Source organism: Bemisia tabaci, chromosome 3 (assembly GCF_918797505.1).
Source record: "Bemisia tabaci chromosome 3, PGI_BMITA_v3".
Lineage (NCBI taxonomy): Eukaryota > Metazoa > Arthropoda > Insecta > Hemiptera > Aleyrodidae > Bemisia > Bemisia tabaci.
Window position 1 is genome coordinate 36,268,941 of NC_092795.1, and position 27,583 is coordinate 36,296,523.

A 27,583-nucleotide genomic window follows, 5' to 3' on the forward strand; every position below is an offset into this window, starting at 1 on the left:
CAGTTTCTAATGGATATGTGAAGGCAGACAGTCGTAATTTGCACAAGTTAACCCTCAGAGTGGTCGCGTTGATTCCTTCAACTCCTCAGACAGGCTGGAGCCCAAGGTCCAGCATGTAAATTAGATAAGGTTAGTACTTACTCATTGTTACCCGGATCATATGTTCATTTAATGGGTGATCATCTAGTAAAGGGTATATTCATTCAACAACTTACATTTTGGTCACATCTTCATTCAAGAATTCAGTGTTAATCATGGATCTATTCGAGCTCACCTGCAACAAACACGAAAACAGGCCATTAAAAAAAATACACACACACGCAAAAAAGAAAAACATAGATTCATAATTGGACCGCATTCAACAGAAAGGAACCAAGCCACATCGGCTGTTGCCACATTTACCTGAGGTATTTAATTTTCTACAGGAGAACATTCGTGCGAATTTTTTTGAAAATTTTAGAGGATCTGCCTTGTAACATGCAGAAAATTCACTGAAATTTTCAAACAAATCCGCTTCACCGTTTTCATGTAATAAATTAAATTGCCCGGTTAAATTTGGCAATAGCTGATGTGGCTTGGTTCCTTTCTGCTTAACGCGGTTCAATTACTATAGAATCAGAGAATTTCAATGGAAGAGCAAGTTTGCGTCGAAATAGTTTCCCATGAATAAATCTAGACTTTTTAGGGCTCTAGAAGTTAAATTTAATTATTCGTCAATTGAGAAAATGATTTAAAGTTATGGTGCATTCAATGATTCTCAAAAAAGGAGCATGAAGTGGTGTTCAAGCTGAGGTGGGTAAGAGAGAGGGTTTAGTTTGGCAAGTGAATAGCTCCATTAAAGACACTTTGTGCAGAAAACTGCAGGTGCATCTAAGGCAAATTTCAAAGTTCCTGCATAGTGAATGCATCCGCGACGATCGAACAACAAAAGAGAGCAGGCGCGATCGTAAAACAGTCGTAAAAAGAGCTCTTATGTGGCGCTTTAATAGTGCAACGCAAATGTTTCATTTAGTTATCTACTAACGCGTGCTATATTTTTAGCTACCGAAAAGTCTTTTATTTCTATATTATTGAGATCACAACTATCTCGCTCAATTGAACGTTACTGGTGAGAAAAAATATTGAAGAGTTTCTTCAGTATAATTGCTTGGTCAGATTATACTGGCGCCCTTCCATCCTGAAATGAGGGCCGCGCCCCCTGCGATTTCCGGAGCTGAATCCTTCCATTCCACGTACAATGTGGAATTTAACCACGCGTGCCTTTTCGTTCACGTCGTCACGCGTGCTGTATCCGAAATCTAAGCAGAAAGCTACACTAAAAGTGCGTCCATAAACAGAAGTTCAGTAAATCCAACCAAAAAATCTACTAAGATGGCCGCGAACTAACGCTGCAGCATTGGAATGAACATCGATCAGGTGCACGAACCACAGAAGGCCGTCTGGTGTCTCGGACACCTCCAAAAAAACGTCTATACGCATCAAGGGCAAACAGTTTAATAACTGATTTTGACGGATTTTTACTTGACTTCGACAAAGCGGGCTCTTTACACCAGTAGCTTCAATGCAATTTCATGTTCTCCGATCTGAACCGCTTCAGACATCAATATCTGCATGAAAGTAAGCAACGTTGTCCTTTTTTATGAATTAAAATCATTATTTGACTAGGTCACAGTGGCATTATTTTACGAAAAATAAAATATTGAAATTTCACGTGAATCAAGAAATGTCAGAAAGTTATGAAAGATATTGAAAAATATCGGTTCCTTTTTATGTTCCGCACAATGTAAAAATTGTGAATTTTTTCTATTTTTGTGTGTTTGAGTGTGAGTTGCATGCTCTAGCCCCTGAAATAAATGAATGAAAACTATGCGGTCAAAATTGCAATAATGACAAAGGGAAACCAATAAGGCCACCGTGGAGGCTACTTCAATATTAATCTTCCATCGTATTATTGCTAAGGCGCAATGATACAACTATTCGTACTCTTCGGAATGCGGAGGGTATCACGCCACAATTGAAGGCGTTTTCAAAACTACCAACACTCAACAGAGAGATTCTAGTGTCGCATAAATAGGGTGTCTACTAAAACTGGCTGACAAATATTAAGTACTTTTACAGTACTTTTTAGTACCTTTCCAAAAAATTCAGTATATTCATTCAGTTTTAAAAAAGAGACAGTTGTGGCCGCAATTCAAAGCTTACAAAAATTAAGGTATTTAATAAATAAATATAAATAAATGAAATATTTCACAGCCTCGTGAAATTTCACTGAAATTTCCAATCTTCAATTTCTTTCTTACATTTCATGCTACCCTGAACTAGCATTCAGTCACTCGCCCAAAAAAAGTCATTTTCCTCTCGCCCGACACCCAAAACGCCCGGCATTCGCCCTCACTCGCCCAAAGCGGCATTGCCCTCTCGCTAAACAGGCACTCTATTGCGGACTTGAGTGAAAAGCACTCGAGACTTTACCGCGAGATTTCAAGAGTGCACGTATTTTCTCAGAAATCGGGTAGTTTCATTCCACCGAACGACGTTCAATTCCGTCCGATTATTTTCCCGGAAAGGTGTTACAGGGTTGCCACAGAATTAAGAAAATTAATTTCCCTGACACATTTCGGTGAAATTCCCTGACAATTGAAAAAATGCCGGATCGTCAAAAATACATAATGAAACGTAGTTTTGGGGCAACATGTGTTGTACGAAACGTCAGATCCATTCTAGAAAACAAATAAAGGTGCTTATCCATTTTCCTTCGACATTTTCGTCATTTTCCCTGACATTCCTCGGTATTCCCTGACCGTGGCCAGAGTGTCTACTAAAACAGGCTATGGTCAAAAATAAGTACTTTTACAGTAATTTTTCAGTACATTCTCAAGCAATTCAGTATACCTCCTCCAACAGAAAAATTCCGTACTTTTTCAGTACCTTCATTTGACGAAATTCGAAAAATTTCAAAAGTTTGAAATTGCGACAAAAATGACAAAAATTTTAAAAAAATTCCTGAAGTTTTTCCGGAATTTCCGTACTTTTTCAGTACTTCCGGACCGCCTTTGAAAAATCAGTACTATTTCCGGACTTGTAGACACCCTGGTGGCAACCCTGGGTGTGCAGCAATGTGTCGGAGCGGTTATCCACTTTTCCCTGAAATTTTGGTCATTTTCCCTGACACTTCCGGGTTTTCCTTGACTTTTTAAAATTCCCCGACATTTCCCGGCATTCCCTGACCGTGGCAACCCTGGGTGCGATGCAATGTGTCGGGGTGGTGTATGTGGAGGCGCCCGGAATGCGGAGACGGGCGTAAATATTGATCGCGGGTTTATGAGAGGTGAGAGGCGGGCTTTCAACTTTCAACGCCGGCCGGCTTTTTATTAATTCGCGAGACAAAGGACGGGAGTCCCGTTAAAAGGAAAAAGAACCTGTTGAAACTCCGCACAGTGGGACGAGTCCATCAGAGAAGTCGGACACTATATTTTCGACAAATTTTGATGTTCATTTCGTCGTATTTTGAACATCAAGGAGGTGCTTCCAGAGGAGAATTTCACAAGGAAACCAATGGAACCACTTTGAGAATCTCAAAATTGTGTAAAAACGGAGTTATAAGCTTTTAAAGTTTTCAAATTTTGTCCGACCTCTGCTATTGACTCGATCCACTGTGCTCCGCCGCACTGGCCAGCTTCATCTCCATTATGAATGGCATTCTTCCGCACCCGCTATTCCTCTTTTACGCGCCCGTCAACTTATTAAACATGGTCTCGGTTCATCGAACCGCACAGGTGTAAGTTCTCGACGTCTGCCCAACCGGTTTTTTCACGGTAGTTGATGCCATTAGCCATTAGCGCGTGTCGAAATAACCACTGGATAGTTTATTTATACTCCGGAGTGCGATATCAAAGACAGAATTTTGTCGTGCTTAGGAAAAACGCCGTATGTACTTTCAAGAGTGGCCACAGTACCCGGGATAAAACATACATTTTTGAGGAAAGTCATGCATACGTTTTCTTGACATTTTCATATATTTAGATTAAATTGCAGACAAAAGTGTCCCAATAAGTAGGAAACAAATGTCAAACTTTTCCCAATAAATTCTTTTTTCAACGGAGAAGATATGGCAACGGCTGAGGGCTCAAACTGCCGCGGTGCTAAGGAAAAACGCCGTATGAGCCTTCAGACGTTGCCAAATTTCCTTCGATAAAACCAAAATTACTGGGAAATGTGAATATTTGTTTCCCAAAATTTTCAGGCAATTTTGTACGCAACTTAAAATAAAATATCTGAAAGTTTCAAGAAAAAATGTGCATGAATGTCAACAAAGTACATATTTTATAGGGAGAAATGTGGCAACTCTCGAATGTTCATACAGCGTTTTTCCTTAGCATAGGACTCTGGAGGGGTGGAGTGTGAGAAAAGTACCATGATTGCGCGTACAGCACACCTGTACATTTAAGTAAAATCCTAGTTCGTTTTGAAAACCACCCCACTCAATGAACGGAATAGAAATCCACGATTTTGTCATATCGCCGCAAAGAGACCGGAAAAAACGAGTATTTTGCTCCTCCAACCACGGCGTCCCTCCAGCGAGGAACGTGGAAAAACCCTCTGGAGGATCAACATCCACTGGACGGCGCACCCATAAAAGCTGGCGCCGACACACTAAAAGTGGGTTTATATCTACTTAGGGATACGCAACATGACAATTTACTTACGCCTAGCGTTTGTGCGCCCGTTGATGGTTTCAGGCGAGGGTCGTGAATTTTTAGTCCGCATCGATGCAGCCTCTCGAAACGCTCTCCCGATAAACCCCCCGCACCACCGATGGACCCAAGATATGCATAAAAACTTGAAGTGATATCGAACAGGCGGCAATTCCAGTTTCTGGAGCAGCGCTGCCGCCCAGTATGAGGAAAACGACAGATCCATCTCAGACTCCACTGTTCTCTGGGGCGCCTTGTATCCGATTCCACACTGGAAAAAAAAAAAAACAGTGGATCTAGAGTCCAGACTCTTAAAAACATCGACAAGAAAAAATACTCTTGATTTAATCAGATTTAAGCTTAAATCAAGAACCAAGCCTCTTAATTTGAGCGGATTTCCTTTTGATTTAAGCTTAAATTTGATTGAATCAAGAGTCTTTTTTTTGTCTATGTTTTAAGGGGTCTGGACTCTAGATCCAATGTGTTTTTTTTTTTCCAGTGCAAGCAAATGCTTCATTGCAGAAATGCTGTATTATCATGCTTCAAATTTTCCGAATCTCCGTGAAGGGACCGAGAATTCTTTACCAATGTGAATGCTGCATTAATAAATACAACCATTTGCGGAATAGAAAATCTATAAAAGTCGATAAGGCATACGGAGTCATCGGGGTATCTACTAAAACTGGCTGGCTAAAGTTAAATACTAAATAGTACTTTTTCAGTACCTTCCTAAAAAAATCTTTATCTCATGAGTAGACAAATTCAGTGCTTTTTCGGAACCTTTAGGTTGATTGTTGATTTGAGTTCCTATTCTTTAGTTATATTTCTTACAGCTTGTTTATTCTGAATGCTTCTATAAAAATGATCCATTAGCTAGAAACGATCCGAGCTTGGGCAAACTTCGACTAAGCGGGCAAAATTGCAACAGCGGCAAAGAAAAACCGATAAGGCCAACCGCGAAGGCTACTTCAATATTAATCTTCCATCGCATTATTGCTAAGGCGCAATGATACAACTATTCGTGCTCTCCGGAATGCGGGAGGTATCACGCCACAATTGAAGGCGTTTTCAAAACTACCAACTTCCCACAGAGGTATTCTAGTGTCGCATAAATAGGGTGTCTACCAAAACTGGCTGACAAATACGAAGTACTTTTACAGTGCTTTTTAGTACCTTCCCAAAAAATTCAGTATATTCATTCAGTTTTAAAAAAGGGGCATTTGTGGCCGCAATTCAAAGCTTACAAAAAATAAGTTATTTTTTCACCACTGGATCCAAACTAAAATGATCTTGAAGTAAGGAGAGAGGTCGTATATTTGGTCAAGAAATTCTAGTTTGGAAGTCCTTAAATAAAGGTCACTGATGCTGAAAAGTTTAGAATCGATAAGAATTGGACAAATCAGCCTAACTGGACGCATTTTTACCAAACAGAGAAATGTGCAGGAGGGTAAGATGAGGTGTGCTCGTTAGAGATCGGGCCACAAGAGTGAATCGGAATGATAAAGCGCCAGTGATGTAGAGATTCCGGTTGAATCCATCCAATGGGCCTGTTGCATGCAAGAGATACAGCCGTGCGAATAGACTTTTTAGAGGTTAAATGACACGAAAATTACGATGGTCACATTAAAAAAGTCTGAAATACACTCCTTACTGCGCAATTTGTGTTGTTAGGAACGTGCTTTTTCAAATTTCCCGCGTCTGGGGGCAGTCTTCTAACGGAAACAATTAACGGCAACTCGCGGCTATTTCCGGTCAACTAAAACTGACAACATAACCTAAAAATCGGAGCTCGTGACATAGTGAAATGAAATGTAGAAGGATTGCGTTGGATATTTAAAAGTTGATCGATTTGATACCGCATAAAGCGTATATGGACCACTATAGGAGATCACGTTGGGTTTGTAAACAAACTGAAGGAAAAAATAACAACAACAACAACAACAACAACAACGACTCGGCAACTTCCGGAAATCACCGAGCCCGCCGTTTGCTCGTTTCCGGTGATTAGAAAACTGCCCCCAGACGCGGGAAATTTAAAAAAGCGCGTTCCTAACAACGCAAATTGCGCAGTAAGGAGTGTATTTCAGACTTTTTTAATGTGACCATCGTAATTTTCGTGTCATTTAACCTCTAAGAAGTCTATTCGCGCGGCTGTATCTCTTGCATGCAACAGGCCCATTGTGAAACTCGAAATGAAATTAAAAATGGCCTGACTGAGCGTTGCTCTTGGAAAATCGCAATTTTCATGCCGATCACCATGTCGTTGGTATGCGGCAACAGAGAGTGAATCTGTCATCAATTTGTCGCATTCCGTGTTGGCCGAGCTTTGAAGTCGGGCTACCGCCGCCGTTCTTCTGGGTTACTGTGCCGTGCCGTTCCTTGCCTCTCGTTTTGACTGCCGAAACGCCGGCGCACGGCGAATCGAGTGAATGAGTGAGGTCGGACAACATTTGGAAACTTTAAACGCTCATAACTCCGTTTATACAAAAATCTGATATGTTCTGCAAGTGGTTCCATTGGTTTTCTCGTAAAATTTTCTTCCAGGATCACCCCCAGAACTTTAAAATGTGACAAAATAAACGTCAACATTTGCAGTTTTTGTCAAAAATTTCATGTCCAACCTCTCTAATTGACTCAATCAACTGTGCGGCGACCGACACGTTGCCAACTAGAGGTGTACCGAACCACCAATAACAATAACAGACACCAAAGTGAATACAGGCTTTGAAATATTAGTCGTAGACATGAGAAACATCGACTATTCGTGTATGTATTTACACCCAAAATCGACGCATCTCCATTTCGTAGGTTTATTGAATGGCATTTACGATGGGGTGTTTATTGTCCAGCCCCCATTATGACAATAAAAATTTAGAAGTTGGATGCTCCTGTAACCGCGAAAACTGATTTCCTTGCCTAAAATCTTTGCCAGACTCAAAAGTTGCACACATTCAGGTAGTTTGTATGATGAGACACGTTATGATTTGGCTGCGACTGCGATGTCAAATGTCAACCTACCTACGACATTGGAATGAAAGCAATGGTGCTTTGAGAAAGCGAGCAGATAGAGATTCTCAGCGGTGTGAGAGACACGAATAAAATTTTCCAAATAAAATGCTTCAGTTGGGAAAGCAAGAATCTAAATGAATCCGGGGCTAAAAATTTGAGATCTTAAAGAGATACTACTAGGATTTTTCATCTCAACTGGATTTCTAAACTTTCCCGGTTATAAGTAAATATTCCTCCTACTATCTATCAACCTACAAATGGACCGCGCTAAACAGGAAGGAACCAAGCCACACCAGCTATTGCCAAATTTGACACGGAAATTTTATTTTTTTACGAGAGAACGTTTGTGCGGATTTCTTTGAAAGTTTCAAGGAATTATCTTCGTATTATGGAGAAAATTCACTGAAATTTGCACAAAAATCCGCACAACCGTTTGCATGTACAAAATTGAAATTCCCGATTAAATTTGGCAATAGCTGATGTGGCTTGGTTCCTTTCTGTTTAACGCATTCCAAATATCACTCTATGTATCAACTACTTGATTCAATCAGATTTAAGCTTAAAGCAAGAACCAAGCCTCTTAATTTGAGCGGAGATCCTTTTGATTTAAGCTTAAATCTGATTGAATCAAGAGTCCCCCGCCCAACACGGAAATATTTTAAAAATATTGCTGAAATATTGTCAAAAACATTTTAACAATATTTTAACAATATCGAAATAATATTGCTGCAATAGTTTGTTGTCCGCCCCCCTGACAATATTGCAGCAATATTGTCAAGGTAATATTGATAATATATTTTAAAAATATTTACTTGCGATGAGGTTATCATATTCCATATCCGTGTGCGCGCACTCTAGGAGACGTCTTTGGTACTAATTTTCTTTCTAATGTACACATGCGTCCAGGTTGTGGATCGTAGAGTTGTTACTGACCTTAAAATCCGCGCCGTCCTAGTCGGGATTAGAACCCACGCCTCGGGGTGGAGTTGATATCCGAAGTCCAGTACTTTACCACCAGACCAGCCAGGCTTGATGTAGATGGGCCCGTAAATTCAATCTCTTAACTATCGCAGGCCTCTGAGTCCGTAATATGTTTGTTTATTGACGGATTCTTATAATATTTTACCAGAATTTATTATTTATTATTTATTTATTATTTTTTATTTCATCCTGTAATTTGTGTTTCAAATTCTTTATTAATTGTACTCAACATATTCCTATTCATGTATTACAAATTTTCGTTTTTTTTAACTCTCTCTCATTTTTTTCTTTACCAAATTACTGTTTTTTATAATTGCGTCTTTTTCCAGTTTTAATTATTTGAGCTTTTTCCTAGTTTGAATTTATGTCGATGTATTTATGTTATGTTATTTATTTTTTTCCCTTCTTTTTGTCTTTTCTTCCCCCCCCCCCTTCTTTTTTCTAGCGATTGATTTTAGTAAGTTCCGCAAAATAATTGGTAAACAGAGCAAAACCATACGCTAATTTGGCAAACATTTTGAAAATCTAGCAAAAATTTTAGCCATAATAGCATAAACTAGTAATGTTAATTTCGCAAAAGTATAGTGCCATTTTCGCACAATAAAATTACCACTTTTGCAAATTGTTTTGTCGTTCTCGCCACGAGGGTGGGCATTTTAGCAAAAAAAGCAAATTGCAGAAATCGCAAACCATTTTTTGCCATTTTAGCAATTAATTTTTAAATATTACAAAAATATTTATAAAATATTTTTAACATAATATTAAACAAATATTTTTAAACTAATATTTCTAAAATAATTTTAAAATATTTTGTAAATATATTTTACAAACTGTTTTAAAAGTAATTACATAAATATATTTTGTAAATATATTTAAAACATTTTTATAAATATATTGTTACAATATTGTCATGAAATATTTTAGCAATATTGTCAACATATTTCTGCAGTGTATTTAAGGAAATATTTACATGACAATATTGTTTCAATATTGACAATATTGCTGCAATATTGCTGCAATATTTCGTGTTGGGCGGGCCATCTTTTTGTCAATGTTTTCAAGAGTCTGGACTCTAGATCCAATGTGTTTTTATAGATAAAACAGAAGAAATAGGAGAAGAAGGAACACTTTCATGATTTTGTATCTTCTAAGAAACCCACGACTAACATTAGCGCGAGCGTCCCTGCGTGTAAATCACAAGTGCGCTATGACTGTGCGATAAAAATAAAAATAGACTCGCGCGGTCTATTCGATTAAATTCCAGGGACCATCTCACACGCGCGCAAGACTAAACATAACCGAGAGCAAAAATTTTTCAACAATGCGAAGTGCCACCGTGCAGTGGAGGCGGGTCGCGACGCGCCTGCACGATGAGCGAATGAAATGTTGCGTAATGAGAAGATTCATTCATAAGTTGAGATTCGAGCTGCGCGCTGGTGAGTTGGTCGACGACGGTCGCACGAAACACGAATCAAAGTTCCGACCCAAGAGACGCGTTGGAATGATGATCAACTCTCTTGCCACCAGCCGGCCAGCCAGTAGGGCTCTGACTCATTCCTTCCCATCTTTGCCGAATTTCAGCTATCAGGCGGATACAGTATAATCCAGAAGGCACTACGGGTAAAGGCTTAAAACATAAAAACTACGCCACTACTTGAAATTTTGCGACGGGGAGTTCAAGACTTTTTACTAGACATACTATGTGGAAGTAAATTAGGATGCATGTATTGTGGTTAGGCTGATACTGGTTAATTAATACTTAGAAAACTGTAGGTGCAGGAGAGAAAGCGAGAGAGATTAAAGAAGAAGAAAATAACCCTAATTCAGGAGAAAAATTTGCTTGGCAAAGAAAATACAAAAATGTTGAGATGTACAAATAACATGCACCTAATTATTAGGTATAACCTGTTGACAAACAAACACTCAGACGAGCCACTACACCCGTCATGTTGACTCCTGACAAAAATGACTCCAAATTGTGTTTACTCCGCGGGCTCTCAAGAGGAGTATTCCCATTTCACCGTTGGTGTATCACACCTCTCGACATCCACTTGGCAGTCTTCTCACTTCATTGATTGAAGTGTGACGCCGTTTTTCAGCAATAGTGGTAGAAAAATCTTCTCTCTTCTTCATAAACACTTCTAAGTGTCACGCGTTTGATAGAACAAGGGAATAATTATACTCAATATGAAAAAGGAAGGTTTAAGATCGCTCCAGATCGAATGGATTAGGGTGATGCAACTACATTGACTCGGGAGCAATGCGGTATTGCCTAGATGAAAAGCCAAAGGCACTTTGTCTGCTTCAGAACGGCTGACATTGGGTTCAGTTCAACTGGATATGATGAGAGGGATCGCTCAGCATTCATTGCATTATAATGATGCGACTATTTCAACTCCGGAGTAATGCGGTATTGCCTATACGAATATTTGAAGGATTTTTGATATCCGAGAAGTCCTGGATTTAATGTTCCGTGGTCACAGGGAAGATTTTTGCGTTGAACGAAGAATGTCTCGTTCCTGACCGCGCAATTTTGACCGTATCCAAAAACAGGGCTTGACGCACCCTTGTTGAGAATGATATCGAACACAAAAATGTCTGAGAGTCGGATTGGGAAAGTGGAAAGTACACGGAGAAAAAACCTCGTGCGTGGGACCTGAAATTGAGGTCATATGGATCTCTGAAGTTTTTGGATCACGTATCTAAAAACTTGAGGTCGAGCTGCCGAAGTTCGGGTCAGACATCTGAAGTACTTCGATATATACCGCAGGGTTCGGGTCACACATCTGAAGTACTCCGGTGCATACCGAAGTACATCGATGTCTGACCCAAACTTCGGCAGCTCGATCTTAAGTTTTCGGATGCGTGATCAGAAAACTTCGGAGATCCATATGACCTCAACTTCGGATCCCATGTACGAAGTTTTTTTCTCCGTGTACGGAGAAACGCACTGAAATTCAGCAAAAATGGTAATATAATGAAATTTGTAGAGACATCTCATACTATTTTTTAAGTTCATCGAGAAAATCCTGAATATCTGTGCAGATTCGCGGAAAATCCGCATTTTTTCAGTGTGTCCATGTCTCCATGATACTCCTGTACGGTTACAATGGAGATGTTGCATGTGTGAGGGATTTGCGATTTGACCATTGATTCTTATGTAAAAGTTTGCGAGAAACACGATGGTGCCACTGGTTTTCCCTGAAATCATCTCCCAAGCTCAAAAAAAGCTCTCAAAGTGAGGCCAAAATGGAGGGGATATCCCACCCTACCCTGAGAGTCCACCTCTACATCAAAACAAACTCTCCATGCAAAGATAGGGAGCTAATACATTGATAGGGCTGCCACTTTTATTTGGGGACTCCAAAACTGAAAACACGGCATCACTGCTAATGTATTTGCTCCCTATCTTTGCATGGAGAGTTTGTTTTGATGTAGAGGTGGACTCTCAGGGTAGGGTGGGATATCCCCTCCATTTTGGCCTCACTTTGAGAGCTTTTTTTGACCTTGGGAAATGATTTCAGAGAAAACCAGTGGCACCATCGTGTTTCTCGCAAACTTTTACATAAGAATCAATGGTCAAATCGCAAATCCCTCACACATGCAACAACTCCATTTCGGGGCATTTGAGTAAACGAGGAGGGGTAAGCTATGGATCCGAGGCTGGGAGCAACGAAAGTGGGGCATTTATTCGGCTGCGAATTCGCTCTCTTGTCGAACACGGCGGGACAGGCGACCTTGCCCGACGGCCGCGGCGTTATAAATCGCAGTTCGGCGCTCGCGCGTTTGTTGAGCTTGAATCTCTCCCGCCTCGTTCCCCGCCCGCGGTTCGCGCTTTGCCAAATTCCCCCTCGAACGCACCCACTCATGACGGCTCCACACACTGATTTGCGCCTTCTGAGTTCACTTGCGGCCGAATTCATCGCCGTTCCTTGGCTTAGGGGGCTTGATACGGTTTACATGGTGATTAAGGGAGGTTTAAAGGAATGGAGAATTCGCATGCAAATTTTTTGTTGCTTCATCTGAAAGTGCTTAAAGAGCTGATTTCACTGTATTTTTTATAATTTGTTCTGATATAGGAAATAGTATAAAAAAAGATTTAAAAGTGAGAATATGCACCGGCTACTGATGTCATCTGGCAGCATTTCCCATTTAAACACTTGTATTTTAGCAGATTAGATGATTTCATCACATCTTCTCCGCAATAATTGTTCAATTCATGAACCGAGGGTATCCTCGTGTTCAGTTCACTCAGTAGCTTCCACTTAAACACGAAATTCATCAAATTTCAGACTCCTGAAAATTCTCTATTCCAGGTGAATGTCTTTGTAAAAAAAAAAGGGGGAGGGCTAATTTGACAATCTGGAGGAAAGTTGGGCAAATGATTTCGGAAATACACCTTAGTAAGACTTTACGACGATTTTCTTCTACAGAAAAATTTAAAAATTCAGAAGAAGAAATTTCCCGAAATTGGAAACTAAGGTGGAATCGTGCCGACCTTCAATTTTGTCGAAATCATGGAGTTTTTCTTCAGTCTTTTTTACTTTTTGCGATAACATAGCCGATGACAGTGCGTAGTTCGATGAATGTTTACTTTCAAAATATTTACAATCCGAGAGCTCTCTGTAAAAACATACGAAACTTTGTAAACTTTCAAAATTTGACTTTCTGCCAAGGCATACAATAATATGTCTGATTTGACAGATTGCCTGCAACCCATAGATCGATTACGTATTTTTCAACACCATCAATTTAGTCTCCAACGAAATCAAACTGCATATCTTTTGCCATATATTGTACATTGATTTGTCGCGACGCGACGGTCGTAAAAATCAACATTTACGCTACAGATAAGCGAGAGACGCCTGACGCAAGTTTTGATTCTTGAGGAGACTTTCATATGCATTCAGAGGGGGGCAAATGGACCCTCCATGCGTTATGCGTGCGTGAGAACAAGAACCAATCAGTATTTTGCTCTCTAATACCTCGTTGAGCGCAACTGATATATTGCGAATCTAGTTTCGAGCGCATGATGTTTCAATACGAAAAACTAATCTACAGGTTGATTATTAGCGTTGATAGACAAATCTATAGACAAAGAAGGCAACGGGAAAATGAAGCGATGCTATTGCTGAAGGCGGATGATAGCAATTGACACATGAGGAAAGTAATTCACTAATGGCAACTCACGGGGGACCCTATATCTATTAGTCCATCATTTTCTTCCTTAGTCCACAACAACCCGTTTCAGCCAATATGGCCGCTCCATTTTCCTTTTTTCTCCCTCGTCTATCTATTTCAAATTTCAATAAGCACACGGAGAAAAAAACTTCGTGCGTGGGACCCGAAGTTTAGGTCATATGGATCTCTGAAGTTTTCGGATTGAGCATCTGAACACTTTAGGTCCAGCTGCTGAGGTTTGGATCACACATCTGAACTTCAGTTCTTATATCTGAAGTACTTCGGTTTTCAGATCCGTAAAACTTCGGTTCTCACATCTGAAGTACTTCAGATGTAAGAACTGAAGTTTCAGATATTTGATCCGAACCTCGACAGCTAGAGCTAAAGTGTTCAGATGTTCAATCCGAAAACTTCAGAGATCCATATGACCTAAACTTCGGGTCCCACATACGAGGTTTTTTCTCCGTGCAGCCTGCTGCAGTTACGGAGTTAATGCCGACGTAGACAATCGTCAACTTGATGACATCTTCGAAGCTACTACGGTTAGCTTCATCAGTTAACCGCTCGAGTAACTTTGAAAAAACCGAGCCCAAGGCAACCGAACCGTCGTTTTCGGAATAAAACCCGAGAGCAAAAATTAAAACTCCAGACGGCAACGACGTATCACGTTGGAGTGCACCTGTGCCATAAATTGTGCACCGGGGTCGCACTTGTGAAATTATTTGAATTAGTAACTAGAACTGACGTGAGCCGTGAGCCTGAGCCGCGCTGCTCGGGAGCGGGGGGGGGGGGGGCGGAATCTATTTCCGCGCTTCCGAGCATTCTCCACTTTTGTTTGTCTTCGAGAGCCCCCTCCTCCTCCCCCTCCCCCGAGAATTGCTGTCGTTTCTGCAACATCCTCGCACCTTCCTGTGGCGAAATAATATTTCTGCGCGAATCGTCTGCGGAGGGTGGGAGGTGGATCCGGGGAGCATCCGTCCGTTTTGCCCTCACGACAGGGAGGTTAATTCATTTTCGATGCATCTCGGAAAACTACCCTTCGCTCGCTCGGGGATGATTGCAGACCTGCGTAACCGTCCGAGAATCTATTACAATGTACATTCCTACTTCCGGAGTTATGGTAACAGATAAGAAAAGTTCCATTTCTTTCTTTCCAAGAAAGGAAGGGATGGAGGGGGGGGGGCAGTGGAGGCAAAAGGGCGGATGTCGTTTCAACTCTTTTTTGTTTGTTTTTTTGTTACATTATATATTGACATGTTAGAATGGGATAGATGAGCAGAGAAGTGCCGATGTACGTGCAGGGTTATTCAAAAGTCAAGCACCACTGGCCATAACTTTAGTTCTAACTAGCAGGAAACCCCCACAATCAGTAATCACAGTGATTAGTGATCAGTTACAAAATTTTGTGTCTGGTTTTTATTTACTTTTTCAAAATTGGCGAGTTGCACTGCTTTGATATAAATGCAGAGATTAGTGGTATTAATAGATTTAATAATCTGAAGAAAAAAAAGAAGAAAATTTATCAATATCGAATACTACCGAGAATTTTCCGTCCGACATCTGCACGAACCATACGTAATCATGTTTCAACAGAAGAAGGCCATAAATTCTCAGGGGGCATGTAACCCGTGCCCGCAATATTAATATGCCGATGAGGGAAGAGCTTAATAATACATGGCCGACAAGGAAAAGGATCGCTCATTCGGGTAAAAAAAATAGACGGAGCGGCGCGCAGCGCGCTCTGTAACGACAAAACGTGGAAGTCCTGGAAACGTAGATTAAAAAACCCTGACATTAGCGTAATTACGGGTTACCAACAGCCGGTGGAAAAGGCTATTGCGTGACCTCAACCCCCTGAAGGGTTTGTTACTTCACGCGTTCAATCGGCGGAGAAAGTGATGGCGGAATGTTAGCCCGCTCGACACTAAATCGCACCAACTTCCAACCGGCAGAACTACACAAGTATCATGGACGACTTCACTGGATAGGAAAGATGGATTTGAATGATCTTTGGTAGTGAAAGGAGACATCGGCCCTTAATCAGCGACGAACAATTGAAAAATTCCCTGATGAAATTCCCTGACACATTTTGGTGAGATTCAGTGTTCGAAACTTACAGGCGCTAACGCGCCAAATGCGCCTAAAAAATCGGCCATGGCGCCTAAAAAATGAAGGCTCTGCGCCAACATGGCCCTTACAAAATTGCCCCCTAAAAATCTGAATTTTCATATTGGGTGATTTTTAAAAATTTTCAGCACCACAAGTGAAAGCTTTCTCTATTCTTCACGATTTCATCATTGGTGCTTTTGTCTTCTCCAAGTTACAGCTACTTACTAGTTCTGTTACGAAAACATCTTGCGTCTAACTTTTCACTACATGCGCGGTGATACATAGGCAAAAAGTCAATTTGGCCCCTAAAAAATCATCAATGGCGCCTAAAAATCGGGCTTGATGCGCCACATGGCTCCTAAAACTCAAAGGTGATTGTCGAACACAGGCGAAATTCCCTGACAGTTAAAGATATAACAGGTGGTTAAGAAGACATAACTAAAAATTGTTTTCAGACAAAATCTGTTGTTCGAAACTTTAAACCCATTCGAGAAAACAAATAAAAGTGATTTAACAAATTATCCCTGACATTTCCGTCATATTCCCTGACATTTCTCGGGTTTCCCTGCCTTTTTAAAGTTCCCTGACATTTCCCGGTATTCCCTGGCCGTGGCAACCCTGATGTACGTAGAGAAATAATTCAAATTCCTTCGATTAAAAGTTCTGCTCCTCCCATTTTCGCTGGCTGACCAGTTAAACCAAGAAGCATTTTAATGAAAGTCGATTCATTGATTCATTGCGATTGCCAACTGTCCTGAGGGGGGTTCCCAACTTGACCGAAAACGCTGCCTGCATATGCATGGCTTTTAATTGACGTATTCATTGACTCGGCTTGAAATTGCATGCGAGAACTGACGTAGGAAATTTATGCATTGACCGCCCCCCCCCCCCAACTGCCAAGCTGAAAAAGAGGTTCCTAAATTTGAACGCTAGTGACGGACAGGGGGCGCCTTTTCGTTGAGCTGACCTTCCATCGTCTCGACATTCTTTCACCGTGCAGAAACTGAGTAGCCACAGTTGCTAATCGTCTAAAATGTCATCTCACCACGGGCGAATATAATTATTTTACTGCATCTAAAACTCGCGGCTTCTCTGTCATAATTGTGGCTTCGCCCATCCAAACGGCTGCAAATTTTCTCGTGCTTATTTCTACTCCTTGAGATTTGCAGCGATGTAAATGCTTACGCGCGGCCGGCCGGGCGTCACACACCGGATCGAGTCAATTAGAGAGGTTGGACATGAAGTTTTTGACTAAAACTGCAAAGGAGGAATATCGATAAGGGCCTCTTCCGGCCCCACCTGGATTTTGCTGAACTAAAAAAAAAAAAATTCAATTTTTTTTTTTTTTTTTTTTTTTTTTTTTTTTAAAACGTACACGGTTCTTAGTTTAAATTCACTGGAAAAAAACACACATTGGATCTAGAGTCCCGACTCTTAAAAACATCCACAAGAAAAAGTACTCTTGATTCAAGCGAAAATTCGGTTGAATCAAGAGTATTTTTTCTTGTCAATGGTTTCAAGAGTCTGGACTCTAGATTCAATGTGGTTTTTTTTCAGTATTAAGTTCTATAAGTGTAAAATTGGGGGGAAAAAAAACCTAGAAATGGGACAAAAATGAACCGTGAGGCCCCTTCAAATTCATCGAAGGCCTTTTTAAAGGCCGGAATTGGAAAGTACAAGATAAAAGAGGTACGCGGGGATCACCTGCTGGAAGCGTGAAAACAGTCGAAAAAGTCTACGAAAATGACTATTTTTCGATGGCAGAATTTTGGGTTTGAGGAGCTCCTGCACTTTTGCACGGGCTCCGTTCGGTGAATGATTTAACATAGAGTCTACCCAGGACTAGTACTTAGAAAATATGAAACATTCACCAAAATCCAGGTGGGGCCGGCAAAGGCCCTTAATGATACTCCTCCTTTTGATGTACGTATAATTACTGGATAAAAAACACATTGGATCTAGACTCTTAAAAACATCGACAAGAAAAAGTACTCTTGATTCAATCAGAATCTAGCTGAAATCCTATTAATTAGCCTTAACAAGCCTCTTAATTTAAGCGGATTTCGTTTTGATTCAAGCAAAAATCTGATTGAATCAAGAGTATTTTTTCTTGTCAATGTTTTCAAGAGTCTGGACTCTAGATCCAATGTGTTTTGTTCCCCCAGTGTGTAAGGGGTGCTTCTAAAAGAAAATTTCCCGAGGAAACTAATGGGACCACTTTTAAAAGATCAAAGTTTGGTATCATTAACGGAGTTATATGCTTTTAAAGTTTCCAAATGTTGTCCGGTCTCTCCTATTGACTCGATCCACTGTGCGGTGTCAGTATAATTAACGATATCCGAGTCAAAATGTGATGCACTTAAAAACAATAAGAGGTCGGACACCGGGCCTTTCATCGTTCTCTAAAGGACGGGATTAAGTGGCCACATTCCGGACTGATTGACATTAGGAGATGGTGACTCACCCTCGAGTGGTTTTGACACTAGAAAATACGAATCAAAACCGACCAAGGATGATGAAATTTCATCACCTCGCGCAGGGGGAAAAATTCCGGGCTTATCAACATTTTACATTCAAGTGCCGCCGGAAAAGTCCCTGATAGACCCGTTCGACTATAAAGAGTCGGGGATCGGTCCACACAGGATCATTCGTCAGTGCCGTTTAGCTAGTCACATTGTGCAGTTTCAGCTCCAGGTGAGACTTGTCAAATATTCTGTTAACTGGGTGAAATCTGAGACCGTGCTGGATTGATAGAATTTTTGCCCCCACCCCCGGTTAATTTGCAGTGGCGTGGCGTGCTTTGCGATATATCGATTGTTATGCCATTTAAACCCATGGAAAAGGAACGATTTACAGGGTGTTCGCAGCGAACACCTTAATAATCGATTCTTTACCAAAGGTTTAAATGGCATAACAATCGATACATCGCCACGCCACTGTTAATTTGGCTTCTATTTCTGTTAATTTATTAACTTGGGAATCTACAGCCATCCATCACTGGAAAAAAAACAAATTGGATCTAGAGTCCAGACTCTTAGAAACATCGACAAGTAAAAATACTCTTGATTCAATCAAATTTTTGCTTAAATCAAGAACCAAGCCTCTTAATTTGAGCGGATTTCCTTTTGATTTAAGCAAAAATCTGATTGAATCAAGAGTATTTTTCTTGTCAATGTTTTCATGAGTCTGGACTCAAGATCCAATGTTATTTTTTTTCCAGTGATGGACGTGAATTTTAGCATAGAGATTATTTTATTGTAGGTAGGCATCAGGGGGATTTAGGCACATCCATGCTCCGGATTTCAAATTTTCAGGGATTAAGGACCAGTAGAATCTGTTTCTGCACACTGAAAAAAAAAGTAGCTTGGATCAAGCACGATAATTCTTGAATTTGCCGCCAAGAATTTTCTTTATCTTGCTTTAAGCTGACTTTTTCTTGATTCAAGAAAAATAATGCTTGGGTTAAGCAAAAAAGAAGCATATATTAACCAGCAAAATTCTTGAGTTAAGAGAAATACTTCTTGGCGGCAAATTTAAGATTCTTTTTTTTCCAGTGCAGATCTCCTCGTCAGTTCCGTGGAATCAAATTTATTTCTTCTTTTCTTTTTAGGCGTTCGGCCGATAGGGAGCTCTTTTTGATTTCAACCTGACTCTAGAATTCTAGTAAACTAGTAGCAATGCGTTTAAACGGCCCAATAGCTCAACAAAAACATGGCGGAGAAGGGCCTGACATGTTTAGAATAGATTAATTTGTGATACCTTTATTTAGGGCTTTTGATGTAAAAGCACGGAGGACGGGTTTTCTAAATTTATTTTTTAATTGGTACAGCAGTTTCCTCAAAATTGATAGTTGAAATTTTGGTGAGCGAGTTCTTTCATCTCAATGGTGCTCATCTTCGGGCAACTTGAAAACGCGCCTGAGCATCTCTCTAAAACGAACGTATTAGAGCTTTTCCGCTTGATTCGGTATTGGGTTATTTAGGAGGAAACGACTTGGTCCAAAGCTAGTACGATGTTCATAATATCACCTAAATACTAACATTTACGGTTGAAGCCTCCACTGAAAGAAGATCACAATATTTTTGTTTATGAGATGCGCTTAGTTCTGAATCAAACTTGTAGTGAAGTTAAAGCCACAAAAAAATTGGACTCAAAAATTTAGCATTGAATCAAAGTAGGCAATTCAAAACCTGTGATTCCTGGGGGAAAATCGTTACTTTCTTTTATTACATCTAAGGCTTTTTGAAGTCGCTCGAATGCAAAATAACAGTGTAGCGAGTTGAATTCCATTTTTTTCGCCTACGGCTCTTGCCTAATAATGTTTAATTTTTTATTACAACGCATCAATAATCACTGTTTGTCAAGCGCGATCTTTAATATAGTGTGACAGAATTTAGTTTTGAGCTTATTTTCGAGTGCAACATGCATATTTGCGTGCTTGCTCCCATCAAAATTTTCGCAGCAGATTTTACTTTTCGTGGTATCATGAATGGAAAGAGGGAGGAGGAGAGATAGTAGCGTAGAAATCGAGTTTGCGGCTGTAGCAAAGTCATCTACGATGACAAGATTCGTCTCTTTAAAATGTCAAAATTTGACAGCAAGAAAGTAGTGGTAAGGGAAAAAGGAAACAGAGAGAATGACCTAAAAGAGAAAACTAGTCTTCTGGGAAAATTATTCTGACCAATATGAAAGAATGTCGATTTATAATAGCTTCTTCCCACTATAACCGTCTTCTTCAGTGGTTAGATTTAATTTTAACAAAATTTTACTCGTTTAATTATTTTTAATATTGTTCTGCAGTGGCGTGGCGTGAATTACGATTTATCGATTGTTATGCCATTCAAACCTATGGAAAAGGATCGATAAACAGGGTGTTCGCAGCGAACACCTTAATAATCGATTCTTTACCATAGGTTTAAATGGCATAACAATCGATGTATCGCAATTCACGCCACGCCACTGATGTTGTGTCATAAATGGACCGCGTTTAACAGAAAGGAACCAAGCCACATCAGCTATTGCCAAATTTAATCGGACAATTTAAGTTTATACATGAAAACGGTTGCGCAGATTTTTGTACAAATTTCGGTGAATTTTCTTCATAACACAAAGCAACTTCCTTACAATTTTCAAAGGAATCCGCACCAAAGTTCTCTCGTAAAAAATAAAATTTCCCAGTTAAATTTGGCAACAGCTGATGTGGCTTGGTTCCTTTCTGTTTAACGCGGTCCAAATAACCGCCATTAGCGAATGCAAACACGAAATAAACGCACATTTTTAATCCAAGAAGAAAGCTCAAAATCTAAGGCTTGAAAAGGCACTCAAAGAACACGCCTTTCTTTTTCCAGTGAAATCTATCATATCAAGATGATGCTAAGCTCAGCAGTTGTATCTGCGGCCTTACTTTTCGCTCTGGGCGCAATCGAGGAGACCTATGGTCTTCACATTCCTAAACTGAACCTGGCCCATATGAACAAACTTCACCAGCCCATATGGAATCACTCACTGCACTACGGCGAGCACAAACCGAACGAATAGTAAGACATTTTTACTCACCGCTATTTTACACTTTAAGCGCAATCTAGCCACGTTTTTCTCAGTATGCTTTCTCAAACAAAAATAATCAAATGTTGTTTTGCAATTTGCAGAGGAAAATTTCATTCGATGTGTGTTTAAGTTATGACAGGAAATTAACTGAAGTCATATGATCCGTGCACAGAATACCGATTAAGATAGAAAAATCAGTTGAGAGGCGGAATGGAAATCGACATGATTAGACCATGAGCTAATTTTTCAGGTGATTTTATAGCGGAAACAAGCAAACTTCCATCACTGAACTTTTGCGAAAATACCGGCATAAGACGGACCCATTGCGCCTTGAGACACATTTGAGAAGTTTACCCTAAAAAAATATCTCTGGTAAAACTTGCGTCAAAGCTGAAAATACCCGAACGAAAATTACCCGTTCGATTCGACGGACCGAATTCAAGTCGCATTCAGATGCTTTCAGGGTTTTCTTCCACAATAGTTGTTATTAAAGCCATATACTTAATAAGTTTCTAAGTGTGATGGACCCGTGTTCAGCCCAAAAGTTGGGGTAAAGTCAGTTATTAGGCCAACTCAGTTCGATAAATCGTTGCTCATTTACTTCCGGTGTTAGACACCTTAGTATTGTGGTTTTCTTTAATAATGCTACGATTGGATGATTAAGTATTAACTGCTGAATGTGTTTCAGTGTGCTTTACAAGACAGTCATAAGCTCGGACGACGGCGACTATAAGGAGTTCCCAGAGGAAGGCAAGACCAACGACAAAACTATCACTGCAATAGAAATCATAGATAAACTGGCCAACGGTAAATCTGGTTTTGTCTACCACTACGATGGTGTCGGCAGTAAGAAGGCCACTTTCGCCTACGTCAACAACAATGACAGCCCCTACAAATTCGTTATTACGGTCTTAGCACAACCAGAAGAATCGGACTGTTAACAAAGCCAAACATTGGGACGACCTGAAGGATGGATTGTGCATCTGCGCAAATCAAAGTTATGACCCGTTTCGCTTTCGTTCTGATCCGTTCGGATCATCATTTTAAGATCGTTTGTAACTTGTAAAAAATATATTATTCTAAAGGCACTTGAGCGTTTTCCAGTTTTTTCTAAGGAGCCGGCGGGGCAAACCAGGGATGCAGAAACTTCCGAGGGTTCCCCCAAAATAAATTTAGGATTTTAAGTTTTCGCAGAATTTTGACCGACACATAAAGTAACGCGGTCGACAGTTGGGTTCCCTCCAAACAGCGCGCTTGAATGTTTTGTTCCCCCAAAAACAGCGCGCTTGAATGTATGTTCCCCCAAAAACAGCGCGCTTGAAAGTTTGTTCCCCCAAAAACAGCGCGCTTGACAGTTAGGTTCCCCCGAAACCCTAGAAAAAAAAAGAAAAAAATCCTCCGAAGGTTCCCCCAATTTTTTCGTCCTCACGTGGGCTCCCCCATTTTTCTCGTCCTCACATGGGTTCCCCCATTTTTCTCGTTCTCACATGGGTTCCCCCATTTTTCTCGTCCTCACATGGGTTCTCGCATTTCACGCGAACGGCCGGTCGCGTGGTTGGGAAGTTTCTGCACCCCTGGGACAAACAACCTAGTGGGAAAGAGCATCCTAATCTTTTCCTTTCCTTGATTGAAAAACTGTAGCGCCCAGGGGAGTAGATTGTTTTCAACCGCGCGGTCGAGATCAAATTGTGGAAAAGCCCTAAAACTGAGGAGGCTAAGCGACCAACCCCCCCCCCCCCTTCGAAGGTTTTCCGATTTTCAGCTCTTGTGAAATAATACGACTTAGACGCACATCAAAAAATAATCCGACGAAACAAATTTTTTTAACAGCGCGTTGTGTTGACCTCTAAGCGAAATTTCAGCGCATTGCAGAAAATTGCGGAGGCCTAGAACAATTTGCTGTCTGGCAGTTTGGCTCTTGAGCTGAGACACCTCCACTGAAAAAAAAAATGCTAAAATACGGTGACAAATCACCAAATTAGTTAAATCAACCCGGTGTTCTTAATCTATTTTGATGAGTTGTCACCTTTTTTCACTATTTCATGTGTTGATTCTAGCAGTTTTTTTTTTCGGTGTCGTCTAACTACGCAAGAAGATCGCCGCACAGTAGAGCGAGTCGTTAGAATAAGCCAAACACAAAATTTTGGACAAAAACTGCTAATCTTGGAGTTTACACTGGAAAAAGAACACATTGGATCTAGAGTCCAGACTCTTGAAAACGTTGACAAGAAAAAATACTCTTGATTCAATCAGATTTTTGCTTAAATCAAAAGGAAATCCGCTCAAATTAAGAGGCTTGGTTCTTGATTTAAGCAAAATCCGATTGAATCAAGAATATTTTTTCTTGTCGATGTTTTTAAGAGTCTGGACTCTAGATCCAATGTGTTTTTTTTCCAGTGTATTTCGTTGAATTTAAAATTTTTTAAAAGGGGTGCGTCTTGAGGGAAATACGATGAAACCAATTGAACCACTCTTAAAACCTCGACGTTTTTTATTGAAGGAGTTGAAAGCCTTTCAAGTATCCACTTTTTGTCCGACTTCTTCCTCTGACTCTTCCTGTTGTGCGGCGTGGGGGGGGGGGGGGGGGGGGGGGTGGTGGTGTCGAAAAACGAAAGGGTTCCCAAAATATGAAGGCGCCGAGACGGTCGGGCGTCCATAGTCCACTCATCGCGACGCGACGGGAGGCATAATTAATTACCAAGTAGTAATAGTAGGAGTTGCAGAGAGGAGGGCCAAGGAAAACGTTCTTGGGCGCTAATCTGACGAGACAACATTAGTCATGAGTCACGCGTCTTCTCGTCTGGACTGAGCAGGTGCTTGGAATTCCAGATTTTTTCGCAGACCCGATCTGGCTACTCGCTGACCGAGAAAGCATGTACCAGACAATTCATCATGGGTGGATTGAGGGAAATACATTAAGAACAGGCTCAAATTGCAAAAAGTTAGAGGCGCTTCATGCACTTAATGTAATTCAGGTCGATTTAATAATCGTCTGTGTGTTGATTTTTCTGAAGAGAAAGGGCAATGAGACCACCTATTCCGCGTAAGCCCTCTCTTCCAAATCCGATGAGACTTTAGATATTTAAAAAAAAAAAAAAAAAAGCTACCTGGCTTAGTAGGCAACAGGTACCTATTAATATGCACTAGACTCAATGGGCAATTCTATTACTTTAATATCGCTTCAGATTTAGTTAGTAAGTGTATTTTTACCAACATTAAGGTCTGAAAGTCAAGTATTTTTTTTTTTAAAACCAATTTCAAGTAGCGTATCGGCTAACCCCATGCTTATTACCCCAGCCTCAAGTGACCATTGCCTGAGACCATCAAACTTAGGTCATTTGGCCAGGAATCAAACCCGGAACCTCTCAGTCATAGGGTCAGTGCTACAACCACTGCACTACAGGAGGCTATGTTTTTGTTGAGGTGTTCAACCTGACGGCGCAGCAATTGTATCCTTATCAAGTCAGGGATAGCTTTATTCTCTTCCATTAATTTTGTTGGAAAAAGCTGAATTTAGAATGCATGAAAAGAAAATGTTCATCAATGAAAATAAAGAACTTGTGTCGTGCTATGTATTAGCGGTCGTTAAGCATTCACTATGTTAATTGCTACCTTAAGGGTTCATTCCGGTCAACTTAACAGTATCGCTGTAAGTCCGATGAAACTATTATTTCTTAAAAAGAGCACTGAAACTTGGACTGTACGTAGGTACCTATTGAAGTTTGGGTGTTGCACAACTGGTCTTCCAGTAAAAAAGGAACTTACAAAATTCCCGACATTTAGGAAAAAACGAAGGGGAAAAAACTACAGCAACAATCGATCAAAACTGGAATAGTAATTTTGAAACTTTGTTTAGAATTTCAGTTTCTGAAAAACTTGGGATAAGTTTCAAATCCCTTGAAGATAGTTCGAAAAGATTATAAGAGACACAAAACTCTGTAAATGCTACTTTCATCACTATCACCTTGATGGTGGCTATGGGTCTCCGCAAACAGAATATAGACGATGAACATTCACTTCTTACTTTTATCTGCCATTCACCCTTAGAGAACAGAAAATGGCATCTATTTTTGTTCTGATTTTCAGTACCGGCTCATAAAAGGAGAAACAGTGCATATTCAGCAATGGATTTTGGAAATTGAATTTTCTTACAATAAAATGTTTCTTAGAATGGCTAGGGAGCTGAAATGGGCAAAAGCAGTGCTCACTTTTAAGGCTTGGATGAGATAAATAAATAGTTTTGTTTCGATTTCAAACAGAAGAAACTGTGGGCATTTGATAAACTATTTGACTTTGTTTCGGACAAACCTCACGCCTTAATTGCTGGGCAAAAGAAAACTCATGACTCTGAAAATTAAATGAGTGATGTTAGGCGTGTGCATTTAGAGAATGAAACTGGTTGAGTCCCAAGTGCTGCTGCCAAACAGCAAGATTCATAAAAGACTCTGATTAGCCAACCCTGACAAGAGATCCAGATTTATTTCTTTTGTTTTCTGTTGAAGTTAGTTTCATTTTATAGCCGCCAGCAGGCTGATTATTGAGAGTTTTAAAGCAGCATAATAGGACATCAAAATGCAATATACTACATAGTTAAGAAAGGAACGTCTTGTCTTGTCGTATCAACATAGATTCAATAATCAGGCCACAGGTTGACAGAGGGCTTGATGCCACCCCAAACATCCCAGGCATTTCAATGATTATTTTAGCGTTGCTAACTCATACTCATGCGTTAGTGATTCAGGTACCTAGTAATTGGAAGTAATGATTGACACGGTATTTTCATGAAACGGGCAAGGAGAGTGCCTGAAGGAGTGGATGAAAAAAGTACCTTCCAGGCAGGACACTAAAGGCAGTCTACTTCAAGTAGTTTGATCAAATGTTGCAATACTTTTCTTTAAAAGTAGAAATTTTGGTTTGTTACAATCAATATTACTGTTCAGAAATCATTGCATAAAATATTTGCATCATCTACATCCACTAATACAACGAACTGATTGGGATTCCATGTTGGCCCAGCTGGTTAGCAAGTTGTTGATTCAGATATAAATTTTAGGCGATGAAAATTATAAATTCCCTTTGAAGCAGTCACACAATATCGCCTAAACTTGAAGGTTCCCCACTCATGATCAGTTCAGCTATACGGTGCAATACTCGGGCACTCATTGACAATGTACCTAGATTCTGTGAGCAGCGCTAAATCTGGATAATTTCTCATTGATCCTAGAAATCAGGCAGATATCATGTTCATATGCTAGGGAAAAAATCCCTGTACATATTGGTCTAGAACGTAACACCTCTACAAGAGGCAGCATCTTACAATTTTCAGGCCACACTTCCGGCAGCAACCAAAGCACATGGAACATGTGGCTACATGACGTAAGTATTTGAAACAACCGAGGACAGAAAAATGTAAGTATGGATGAAAGATTGTTCAGCGAGTAATCATTTGCGGATTTTGAAGAGTTAATTACTACTAATTTGAAATATTGACAACTGAAGATAGTATGAAGGCATGCCTGATGGAGCATTCTAGATTGGGCACTTACTGGACTTCTAATTCAAAAAATTTTAGGGAAAAGAACTAATTGAAACAAATTTCTTACTTCCTACATAGAATAGATTGAATACTCACCCAATAGACGACAAAAAGTAGTCTCTTCAAGATCAGAAAATCCAAAAACTAGACAGGTGGATCTGACAGTGAACTCACGTGAAAGGACGGCGGGAAATGAGGAGCAGGAAAGAAAGGATGTTTACATCGGCAATGGGAGAGTTAGGTTAAGTTATGGACAAAACAACCGTTACGCATTGCGTTCAATTCTAATTGCAGATTACAGACAGGGCAAGGTCAATGACTTGCCTAAGAGAATTGCAGTGAACCGATAGCGTGACCTACTGTGAGATGCATTCCTACCTCACTCGATCGCTGCGCGAGCGATGAATGAAAACGCAGAGAGAGGAGATAACAGAAGGATAAGAGCTGGAACGAGTGGCTGGCTGTGCTGGCAAAATTCTCAGAATCGACGATGATGCGAAACAGCGCTGTGGACGAAAATGAGCAA

The 27,583-nt window shown here is 40.3% G+C and overlaps 2 protein-coding genes and 1 long non-coding RNA gene across 3 annotated transcripts in view; 1 reads left to right on the forward strand and 2 right to left on the reverse strand.

Moving 5' to 3' along the window:
- MCU (mitochondrial calcium uniporter) overlaps positions 1-27,583 on the reverse strand; it is a 389,493-nt gene that overhangs the window by 361,637 nt on the left and 273 nt on the right. The window lies entirely within an intron of this gene.
- Positions 115-27,580, reverse strand: LOC140224247 (uncharacterized). Its single transcript, XR_011899545.1, has 2 exons — positions 27,154-27,580; positions 115-274 (listed from the first exon to the last, which is right to left on the reverse strand). It is a non-coding gene; the product is annotated as an uncharacterized lncRNA (long non-coding RNA).
- Positions 18,513-22,609, forward strand: LOC109037750 (uncharacterized). Its single transcript, XM_019052565.2, has 3 exons — positions 18,513-18,668; positions 21,323-21,511; positions 22,210-22,609. The coding sequence occupies exons 2-3, from the start codon at positions 21,342-21,344 to the stop codon at positions 22,460-22,462; spliced, it is 423 nt and encodes a 140-aa protein (XP_018908110.2). The 5' UTR covers positions 18,513-18,668; positions 21,323-21,341; the 3' UTR covers positions 22,463-22,609.

Coding starts and splice junctions, on each gene's coding strand:
- LOC109037750 (XM_019052565.2), top strand. CDS start 21,342: ATGATGCTAAGCTCAGCAGTTGTATCTGCGGCCTTACTTTTCGCTCTG. Junction 21,512..22,209: donor GAGCACAAACCGAACGAATA/GTAAGACATTTT, acceptor AATGTGTTTCAG/TGTGCTTTACAAGACAGTCA.